The sequence below is a fragment of the Anarrhichthys ocellatus genome, unplaced genomic scaffold (genome assembly GCF_004355925.1).
Source record: "Anarrhichthys ocellatus isolate YVR2014 unplaced genomic scaffold, GSC_Weel_1.0 scaffold19, whole genome shotgun sequence".
NCBI classification, from domain to species: domain Eukaryota; kingdom Metazoa; phylum Chordata; class Actinopteri; order Perciformes; family Anarhichadidae; genus Anarrhichthys; species Anarrhichthys ocellatus.
In genome coordinates this window covers 4484578-4496451 of record NW_022280049.1, presented here as the reverse complement: position 1 = coordinate 4496451, position 11874 = coordinate 4484578, and the positions used below count along the sequence as shown (strand labels likewise).

At 43.3% G+C, this 11874-nt stretch overlaps 1 protein-coding gene across 1 annotated transcript in view; it reads right to left on the bottom strand.

Moving 5' to 3' along the window:
- Nucleotides 1-1095: 1095 nt before the first annotated feature.
- gria1a (glutamate receptor, ionotropic, AMPA 1a) overlaps nucleotides 1096-11874 on the bottom strand; it is a 76362-nt gene continuing 65583 nt past the window's right edge. The window contains 7 exon segments of the mRNA XM_031858139.1: nucleotides 1096-2582; nucleotides 2584-2652; nucleotides 2654-2721; nucleotides 2724-2760; nucleotides 2762-2815; nucleotides 4810-4944; nucleotides 9813-9927. Of these exon segments, the coding sequence (XP_031713999.1) occupies nucleotides 2412-2582; nucleotides 2584-2652; nucleotides 2654-2721; nucleotides 2724-2760; nucleotides 2762-2815; nucleotides 4810-4944; nucleotides 9813-9927 (649 nt within the window). The 3' untranslated portion in view covers nucleotides 1096-2411.

Sequence of the window (11874 nt, the reverse complement as noted above, 5' to 3'; positions counted from 1 at the left end):
TAGATGAGGGAAGAAAGGAAAAGTACTCACGCGGTAGGCAACTAATTCAGGTACACTGAGGCATGGTGGGGGAGCGGAACAAATATTTTCACTACGGGAAGAGAAAAGCCTTTTTATATACACAATAGGTGGAGATATGTATGATTTCAGTAAACTCTGACTGCCAATTTTGGTGATGTATCAGATTTGGTACCAGATTTGGTACCGTATTCTTTAAAGCAGAAACTCAAGGGAGAAGAAAAATAGTGCAGCCTTTGTACAGGCGCTCGGCCTCTGCTGTGAAACCAGAGGTGAACGAGACTGTGCGGTACATAATCTAAAGCTGACCTCTGGCGCTCGGCAGCACTGACAATCCCATTTCAAGCAACAACCTTCAAGTCACCTTAAAATAAAATCACACCTTTGGACACTGTTGGACTCTTAGTGTGATGATGATGATGATGATGATGATGATGATGTTCAGTGCATTTCAGGGCTTCTGCTGTGATGAATTACTGCAATTGGTAATTTTTCCCCTCAACCTGCTTCATCTGCTTGGATTTAAGCTGGTGATTTTCAATACCCTACATGATTTCTGTTCACACAGGTGATCAAGCGGCTGAACTGTCTCTGCAGTGGAATATTTGTGTAGGCGGAGAGAGGGAACGTGAGAGGTGAGAGGCAAAGATGCTCGTGTTGGAAGAAGACATAGAATGTACCTTTTACTGTGATGCATAGTGCAAAACTGTTACTGGTTCTCTTTGATATCATTATGAACTGTTTTTAAATAATTATTTACGTCTTCTCCAGGAATCAATGGGCTTAGGGTGAGTGTCACAGACAGGGTTGGGAGATAACAAAGTATTAAATCCCCACAAAAACATGATATATTCATTAGGATGACAACCAACGTATTGTTGTCACGTCCTTTCATTGGGAGTCTCCGATAATAAGGGAAATATATATATATATATATATATATATATATATATATATATATATATATAAAATCATGTCAGCCTTATTCTTTTCCTGTCCTTTCATTCTAAATCACAACATGACCTGAAGTCTGTTTTCTGCTGTTGTCAATGGTCAGTCACCCATGGGAATATTAAAATAAAACACTAAAGAAATGCAAAGTACATCACCAATAGTCATTTTGTGTTGCGAGTATTGAAATGTTTTCAGGTGGGACTTTTCTTTGAAGGCCTGCATGTCAAACCCAGGCTGTCTGCCCGTGTCCACCTCTGCCCTCTGCCGTTCAGGGCTGGCCACTCTGATTTCTGTTGACTTGACTTGATCTGAAAGGGAGCGCTCCACAGCTGAGCAGTAACCTTGACTTCCGATAAACACAGGTAAAGTTAACTGTGGATCCGTCAGTCACGGCAAGTGTTCCAATCGCCAGAGGAGGCCAACGTTTCCTTTTTTCAGGCCACGCACGATCTTGCAGGGGAGCTCACTAAATTGGGAGTGAATAGTTGCACTGTCCATTTCATTAAAACAGAATGCAGCTGAAAATACAGCACAGGAGGGGGCGGGATATGCAGCAACACACCCAACAATAGTTTGAGCAATATTTTCTCCAGATTATATCTGAATTTGCCAATCTTTCTTCTTTAACGTGCGCTGCAAATAGACCCCCCAGTATATCAATGGATATGCTATGAATGTCACAACAGTAGAATACAGTGTATGGTCACTCAGTACGTAGCCACAGAATAATGCGTCAGTGTGTTTTTCTCTCTATTCTGTAACCTTTCTCATTCCTCAATCCGCCCTCTGACTGTTTTTCTGATCATTAAATAGTCAAACCGTTGGTCAAACACATGACCTAGTAGCAATAAGTGTATCTGTGTGCATTTGTGAGAATGGTCATATGGCGCAAAGAACGAGGCATGATGTGTTAAATGAGGTGTAGCAGCGATGCATGTTTTTTTTTGTAGCCCGGTCAACCGCTGATTTAAACAGGCGCTGACCTTCCAAATCAAACTACTTTTGACTATTACAGTGTGAATCATAATACTTTATCATAAAAAAACGGGCTATGCCACACAGAGCAATTGGTCCTTCCAAAATGCCGTGTAAATGTGAGTGAACGAGAGCGGGGAGTGTCCCAAAACAATATCGCATCATCGCAGCAGTCACAAGTGTTTGTCCTCCTCCGCCACATCTGTGCAAAGATGATCAGCCGTCAGAAAGCATCTCTAGGTAGTTCAAGGTCAGCGGTGGAGGTGAAGATATTGCACACGCAGACTAACGTCAACAGCTCCGTCGAAATGGCACAGCGCAGGCGTCACACTGAAGAATAAAGTTCTTTTTTTTTCTTTTTTCACACAAATGAACACCGTAAAAAAAATTCAAAAACACTCCCCGTTGACGGCTTCTTTATTGCAGCACACTTCTTTTTTTTTTTTTCTCCCTATATTTCTTTTTCAAACATCCACGTATAAAAAAAAACGTCGCAAGTCTTGTCCGTTAGTTTGTACGGAGCGGTTCGAGAGTGCATTTTGGCAGTAGGTTGAGTCTTGTTCAAGTCGGGCGTGTTGACAGCCGGTCGGGGTGGATGGGTCAAACCAGACGGCCATGATTTTTGAGGTCATTAAGAGTCTTGTGCTCTTCTTCTGCCCCACCCTGCTTATTCCCCGCCGCCAGCACAGTCACGTGACGATCACATGCCGGAGGCACCCAGTCCCATGCTGGCGGTGTGGCTCATGCAGGGCAGCGTTTGAACGGTCTTGGGGAAGTCGTGGGCGAGGATTCGCCCGTTCTCTCCGCCGCTCCCGTTGCCACTCATCCTGGTCAGGGTGGAGCAGCGCATGGCGTCGTTGATGGATTGCTGTCAGAAACAAACAAAGGGGTTACAATTAGTCGACACACCAGGTTTTAGCCTTGCACACATGCATGCATTATGTCCTCATCAGAGCGGAGAAACAGTTAGAGCTAGCAGCGCAAAGAATCATGTGCTTGAAAAAGGTCTTTCAGCTCTACTGTAGGAGAGTAAAGATAAGTTATGCATTTTCTCTTTTATTACATGACTATATGCGCATAAGCAGCTGTTTGTGTCACTATCTGAATGTGGTGCTGGCACGCCAAGAAAACCGGGAGCAGAATGAGCTCTTAGGAGTCAAAGGGTGCTCATTTTCACCCTCTTTATCTGGGCCTGAGTGATATTCGCGGGTGGTAAACCATGGTGCTGGCCCGATGTGCATCAATGTTCTACTTTATAACAGGAGGAGCGGAGTGAAGTGTGGGCAGTAAGAAGGGAGCGGACGCTTCACTCATTGGTTTAATAGCTCCATTCTCCAGTCTAGCGCAATAAAAGCCACTGGGCTCGAAAAAAGGCCACGTAATGATGTGTGTATGTGCCTCTCTGGTGTCTGCCTGCGTCCCCGATTCTATAGCTGATTAAATTGGGCAAAGCGCGTGAGAGATGTGGAGCGACCGGCGAGTGCTGCGTGGGGATTGGGGATTGGAATTAGACCGGCCTCTAATTGGAACGGCGTTGTTGTTTCTTTCAAGTCACACGGCATAAAGGCACCGCTGCACTAATAGGCTGCTCGCCAACCTCCTCAGCATACTGATCAGGTGCCACTTCGTGGGCTGATTAAAACACAAGAGATTCAACGTCGCAGATCCCTCCTCGTCTTGGCCCTGCTTCGCTTTATATCCTTCTTTTTTTTTTTTTTTGCTGTTTACACAAAGGGTGTATCAGCGAGAGGCTTTGATGTTGAAGAATGAATCAAAGGTTGTTTGTTGCAAATTGATCCACGAAAGCCGATGACTAACAGCTACGACATGCTGTCGGAGGAGGGAGCGCTACAAGCAACAGGTCCTTACTCCAGATTTGTGCACATACAACAGTTAAAACTGTTTCGAGGGTAAAGCAGAGATGGAACACATGTGAGCCGCACGAGGCCTGCCTTATGGTATACAGATAAAGGATGTTCACTACAATGGGCCCTGCGTTTGCGAGACAGTCAGCAAAAAAGAGGGAGAGGGGAGCAGGGGAGAGATCTGCTCAGAGCGACAGAGGTACATAGATGGACCACTGTAATTCAAATTGCCTTCATACCTGTGCTGCAAAGTGGAATGCCTTCATTTGTGAATGTGTGCTTAACGAGTGTAGTAACGGGATTTAACGACAGGGAGCATCTTTGTAAACTGAAATAAGAAAAAAGTGTAATGTGTATTTAACTACTGAGTTTATATTTTATATTATCTACCATTAAAAGTGACTGATACTAATGATTTATATCAACATATAGTCAATATAATACAGTGTAAAGGGCTGCCATCGAAAGGTAAACACTAAAGATGCTATATGCAACCCTGCGTTGCTAACGCAAGAAAAACGACTTGTTAGTCTTGTTGCCATATCAGCTACTAGAGTTAAAAAATGTCGACTTTAGATGGTGAAGAAACAGGCATGAGGGCAATTTTAGAATCAAGTGATTCAACAACACTGCAGGAGATCAGTGACGTGAAGACTGAGCGAGGTAGCTGCAGAGGTAGAGAGAGGCACAGGACAGCGTTTGCACTGCGGTGGAAGCCGTGAAAGGCCCTACTGTGATCACGTTTAGATGGGCGGGAGGGTGAGGAGGCAGATGTCATCATCATCATCATCATCATCATCATCATCATCATCATCATGGTTTGAATCGCAGCGTTTTCCTACCCCGTGGCTGTGCTCTGCCCTTATATCTTAACAGTGTTGTTGGCGTACAGGCCGTAGCTCTGCAGCTCTGTGTAGGGGGCGCTAGCACCACTGTCTAAGGCTGAGCAGTGAAAGGCCTGAGCGGCTGAGGCGGCAGCGGCTCGCGCGGTGGACACCTTCATTCGGCGCGACTCGGTCCTGGACTTGTAGCAGAACTCCACCAGCGCCACCAGCATGGCCAGGCCCAGGCCGCCGATCAGGATGTAGAAGACTCCCGCCACATTGCTGAGGCTCAGAGCGCTCGTCTTGTCCTGGAAAGGGAGGGGGGGGGGGGGCAAGAGCCGAGCAGTGAGGAGCGATAGAGGAGACGAGACATACTCTACAGCTTCTAACACGTAGGACCGAAAACTGAAGACAGACACACTGATTCGCACACATGTAGACACACATTAGGTTCACGAACGGGAAAACGAGTCGAAGGACTCAAATTCAAAAGCACACACACACACACACACACACACACACACACACACACACACACACACATACAGAGTATACAGATGACCCTGACTAATTAGGCACACAAAAAATAAGTAAAGAACACATATAGAAAAGACCAGAGGACAAGACACACACACACACATAACGCCACACAAACATTAAACATCAACAATAAAACGATTTTGAGGCCTGTCTCACAAAGTAGGATTTAATGTTAGCTGGATAACTTTGGATGCAACTCTGGCTTTTCAGTTTGACAACAATAGCTGGAGGCGGGGCTAGCAACATCCCTACAGGATCCGAGGAGGGACAAAATACTGCAGTCACGTTAAAAACGAGAGAGAGAGAGCACAGAGGAACTCTATAAAAACTCAACGTCACAATGACTTTGCTTCTTTGCTCCTAAGACCATTTGTTACATCAGATATATATTTAAGATGTATAGTGTAGTCAGTGTTCCTCTCTGGCTATAAAACAGGGCTTTAAAAAATGCAGTAAGTACAGCAAGTAGTAGGTTATCATAAAATCTACTGCTGCAGATCATTTTGCATTGAAATTCTTTGGTTAAATGTCAGATTTACGTTCCATCATTGCAGGAACAGAGAATATGAGGCGACTTCATGACACTGTCATATAAATAATACTCTGAAAAAGTATTCTCAATGAGCGGCAATCAGCCTTTTTAATTAAAAAAAAAAAAAAAAAAAAAGAGGAAGAATGTCACACTGAAAATGAGCTCCCAGTGATTTATTCAAGCTACATTTCTGTCACAGGCTTTTATCAATTCGGTATTTTTTTATTTAACAAATCATACTCCTGCAGCGTTACTCTCCACATCAACTCAAGCAACATTAATAAAATAGTTCCATGTTCTGGTTTTATTTCTTATTTTTCTTCATAAGCGAAACCAATTTATTTCCCTGTTCCAGGCTACTTAGCATATTCAAATGTCAGCCATATCATTTAGGAATATGTAAAATCCTGACTGACTGAGCTTTGTGAGACAGGCCCGAGATAGTGGAAAAAGATACTGATCTAGAGTCTCTGTGACTTAATTATACATTTCTAAACATTACAAACAAAGCCTATATATTAACCTCTGAAGTCAACCCGTACACATGGCTGTTTTCACAAAATCACATTGTGTGAAGGGAGAGGTACAGGTAAAGTATGTTAACACCCCACAACACATGCATTCATGCAGCAACAGCACAAACAAGTCTTTTAGTTTGACATTGCTCCACATCATCGGTCGTTATTCTCTACCTCAATCACACTTACTTACATGTATGCCTATTTATAGTGTGTAATTAAATGGGATCATTAAGACTTAAATCACTCAACGTGAAGTGCTCTCGTGGCACAATCGGCGGCTAATGAGGATGCTGTTTCATGTGAATCTGTTTGGGGGATACCTTTGTGTCACTTGAGGAGATTAATAGCACGTGGCAAGCTATTGTTCTGTAAGGATGGTTTACCCTTTATTATGTCTCTACTTTACCGCTACATTAAGGCTTTTGTTTAGTTTTTTCATTTAAATAAATTGTCTATAAAATTTGTATTTCAATACATTTAGTCTGCATTTTGGCCAAACATTATTGAGATACACCCTGTTATTTAGTAGCATTATTTCATGTAAATTAGGTTTTTATTACATGGAACGTGTGTCAAACTATGTGCTATGGAGGACAAAGAAGTTTGCAGGTTTTTGCATCAAACACGGTCAAGACCAGGTGATTTCTAAAACCATTTCCGTCTCATTGGCTGAATTTACATTTATCCCCTGGAGCTTTATTCACAAAGCTTCATCGTGTTGGTCCTAGAGGCCAAATCCTAAATGTTTTGGAATATATAAGCTCTCTCTGTGTGTGTGTGTGTGTGTGTGTGTGTGTGTGTGTGTGTGTGTGTGTGTGTGTCAAAACCCATTAAAACCAACCAATGGAAAAAAGCCACTGATGAAGTGTCGTAGCCCTTCACACAGCTAATAACTGTTTGGAGTAGTAAAGTTGGAATTGTTTTAGGGAGCTTGGGAGATTTTCAAGCAGATGAGATGTTGTAAGCGGGGCCCAAATATTAAAAGAGCTGCTTATTCGCTCCTTGTTGAGAGTTAGAGGAGGAGATGGAGGGCACTGTCACCCGTAGGTGCTGGCTCTAGCTACATAGTTAGCGTACAGCATCTTCAAACTTTCTGCATGAAAGCGAATCAGCATATTTCCCAGACTGTCAATTGATTCCCTTTAAAGTCAAGTTATGTTCCTCAACACGTCAATATTTACGATAGATGTTCCTGACTGACCAACGGCAGTGCATTCTAGTAGATCTCTCTTTAAATGGACCTGCTTGCTTTGAGTCTGCAGCTAAGTTAAAAGCGCAGCGTTCCCTGGACACTCATCATGACACATGGTTTGACACTCCTAGTGCTGTAGCAACAGGATCGGAAGGCCAGCTGACAAACGCATACAGAGATACCTGAGCTAAAGAGCAAAAGCTTTTCAGTTGGTGTGACTGGGGGTTGATCTATAGCAGACTGACAGGGTTTGCATCCACACATGCACACACTCTGCAGTGAGAACGTTTGGGGTCAGGATTATTATAAGAGCCAGGATGCAGAGGTTGCGGCTCAACGTGTTTGAGGGGGGTTCAGCAAAGTCCAATGGCCTAATGTCATCATCTGTCTGCCTCGTGTTCCTTTTTCTAATTCTGTATCCTTGGGAAGGATTTGCAAATTGCTTTTAGACTGATTCATATTCCAACTACAGTACAAACTCAAGGCTATCATGACACTTGATCTGTGTGTGTTTCGGAAATCTATTTTTGGAAGTGGAATACACGGTGACTTTATTCTCTATATATATATATTTTTTTTTTAAAACATTGTAACAATCCTAACTAGTCCACCACACAATGTTTAATTACACGCTGGTAATGAACATTAAATCTCAAAACACAAAGTCAGTGGGGAGAAATAGACACAAGAGCACCACCAGAGTACTGGCCCGGATATAAGACAATGTTTTTAGCTATTCACGGCTAATGTTAGCTCATGTTAGCAAACCCCAGACAGATATCGCTGTGACATTGATATTACGGAGTCAGTTTGCTGATTTTATAACCCTGCTCTATTGCTACTACTGTTAGACGATATGCTCCAGCATTCACAACGGTCCTTTAATTGGCACCGGTCACAGTGGCTGCTGTTTAGCTAAAAGGTACACAGGCTCTCTTAACCTATAAAAGTTTACTGCTGCCTCATGTTAATGTGACAGCAAAAATGGATTTGATGGCGAGGGCAGGAATAAAAAAAGTGCTAACTGATGATTTATAGCATTCATTCTCTGCAGTAGGAGTTGCTAACAGCAGCAGCAACAGAAAGTAAGCAATTCAAAAGCTGCGGCCAAAGTGATTTGATCAAATTATTTGTTTCAGTGGATTGATGCATTCATTTTCCATAATTTTCAAAGAATGAACAAATTAATCTGAAAGTGTGTATTGCTACCTAAGTAACTTGACTGAAAATATTGACTGGAGACTATTTTTGCCATCTTTATTTTAATGTGCAATACATTTTAAATACGCTAAACATGCTGTGTCTGCCTACATTTTCATCTTTAAAATCCATCTATCCTAAAAAGATGTGTTGCGAAAAGGGTCTTATGTTCGGGCCACTACAGTGGTACTCCTAAAACCACATGGGGAGTACTGCTCAGTGTAATGGAGGCTGAGGCCTGGACTTGGGAGCTGGTCTAGGATCAGGGCAGGGTTGTGCTGGGGGGGGGGGGGTGCTGTGAGGTGACAGGTTTGGGTTGGAGACTGACCTTTCTTCCGGAGTCCTTGCTGCCACACTCCCCTTTATCGTACCACCATTTGTTTTTCAGTTTGTCTAAGAAGGCTTGCTCATTGAGTTTCAACACCGCTAGGTTTACTGGGATTCTTCCAACCATAAGGAAATAACATAAATAACATATTATACCATGTTATTTTATGTTATTCATTCAGAGACACAGAGCAGCAAATACATACACACATTAATGCTTGAGCTCGCTTTAAACCATTTTTCACACACACACCACGCGCACACACACACACACACACACACACACACACACACACACACACACACACATACATATACAGCATAAACATCATTAGAAACAAAGTGATATGCATTAATACTCCATCTATCTTAGTTGGCTTGCTCCCCTAAAGGCAGTAGATGTGTATTACTATATCACTCTGGGTAACCGGCACACTGCTTACCCTCACTTCTGCAACACGGTTTGTCAAAATGTAAGGTGTACTTGGACAAAGTTAACAACTAAAAGTGAACAAATCCCAAAGCCTGTAGGGGCTCCTAAAGCATTATTGAGCACCAGGGATGCAGCTGGTTTAAGACACTGATCAATTTTAAATCATCCACGTTCATTTTGTTTGTGCAGGGTGGATGATACAAATTTCCCCCCTCTGCGGTTTTTCAAATTCAGCTAGCGCCTGCCAAATAGGCTATAATCACCCCCCCTCCCCTTGGCACTGTTGCTTTGCCCTTCGCCACACCGCAGAGGCATTAAGTGTTGCTGGAGTGGTAGTGCGGCGTGGGTCTGCCGGTTACCCCCCCTTTCCCACAACCCTCCACGCCCAGTGGTGGTGGGTTACCCGCAGCGTTTATCAAACTGGCTCTGACCTTGGAGTCCCCGCCCCCGCTGCCGCACTCTCCCTTGTCGTACCACCACTTGTTTTTCAATTTGTCCAAGAGGCCCTGCTCGTTCAGTTTTAACACTGCCAGGTTTACTGGGTTTCTTGGAAATAACGTCAAAACGATAACCATTAGGAGACACTCTATGGGACAGATATAAAGAGATTGGTCGCATGGTGGTGGTGATTATGAAAACATTGACTTAATATTAGAAACTCCTGCATGTAGCTACTGATATGAAGCAGGAGTGCTGGTTTTAGATGGGCGTGTTAAATGTGTATCTGCAGTGGGGCTGAAATGCCGAGCGCCCATGCAGCAGTAGAGTCAGGTTTTACCAAGCAGGGGCCTCAGAAGGAGGCAGAGCTGACACTAGAAATGGAGATGCATTGGATGTGGAAGTCTGTCTACAGATGGTAATCTCCTTTCAGTGGCGCCAGCATACAGATTGCTATGGTAACTAACCTATCAATATTCAGCCCATAACTGTGTCATGATGAGTAGAAGCCTGTGTTGATTCATTTAGAAGTATCAGCGGAGACAAATGCAGACATAGGCTTTCAATGTTTTAACTGTCAGGTTGGATTCCACAAGTCTATTTCTCAAATAGACAAATAGAAAGGAAACTGTGAGACCAACTATAGACAGAGTCCAGACCACGGATCTATATGAACCAGCTCATCCAAAGCATCTCCCCAAGGCTGGCTCTCTCTCTCTCTCTGGTGACAGTATGTGTGTGTTTCCTATAGCTGACTGGCTGTGGACAAAGACTCTCCCCACCCACGAGTCACAGAAAGGCACAGTCTGCAATCAGAATTTGCATAAAGGAAGTGAAGATGACAGATTGTCTTCCCCCCCCAAATCAGTGTCAATTCTTTCGTAAAGTGATCATTTACTTTGGTGATATACTGCCTTTCTCACCAGCCGACGCGGAAGAGTCTTTTCCCCCCAAACCTGAGCGCACAACACAGCTGTAGGGAACACAGGCATCCCTTGGGAGCTGGTAAAACCTCTGATTTCTTTCTCAGCCCAGTGGGAGCGGGCAGAGAGAAAGAAGTCAAAAGTGTGTGGACATGGTGACCTGCAGGTCATTGGTTAGTTTGGTCGGTCGGGTCGAGGTGAGCAGATGTCGGGGAGGCTACTGTACTGTTCTGTTAGGTGGGATGGGGCAAACAGTCAGGCAGGCATTTCGGTGGCTGGACGTCATACATGTCAGAAATGAAGCAGGGAGAATATATGCAGAACATTTCACAGACTGATCACAGAGTGTAGTTTGAAGACCGTCAGTACATCCTGTAAAATTAAGAGTTATGTCATTTTAGTATAATTATTCTTTCAAAGCACTACTTTCAATTAGGCCTGCACTGCAATATGAAAACTAGAACATATATATATAATATATATGTTAAGGTGCTGCTGTCACTCTCTATTGTTAAGCACAATAACAGCTTTTACTGTGCTTACAGTGTCATTCCGAGTTAGCTAATGTAAGCTAAAAAAAATACATGATGTTGTTTTCTTAAGAGCTTTCTCTGCACTTTTTGTCTGTAAGCCGCTAGGAAACATTGCATGGACAGAGTAACATCTGTGCTGCTTGTATGGCCTGAATATGTAGGCATCAGCAGCAATCTCACAGCAAGAACTCCGTAAATGTATTAGAAAATATTAACTTGGTGGTGTGTCTGTCCGCAGTTAGAACATGGGAACAAGACAAAACACAACAACAGAGCACTGGTATCAAATCGATGCATTAACAATGCATTGCGGGTATGATTGAACGCAACTCTTTTAATTCACTGAACACTCACTGATGTCTGAAACCATGTGAGCAGTGCAAATATTCCAATTTCTACTTCAACCACGAAACAAATTTCAATCACTCAAAATTCCCTTTCTTTACTACAACACTTCCAGTCCCGAATGTTATCTGTTGATGAAACTCGGTATCAGACATCTGTGAATGGCCAGAGAATAACACACATCACTCTGTTAATAAGTATCACAACGAGAGAGAGAGAGAGAGAGAGAGAGAGAGAGAGAGAGAGAGAGAGAG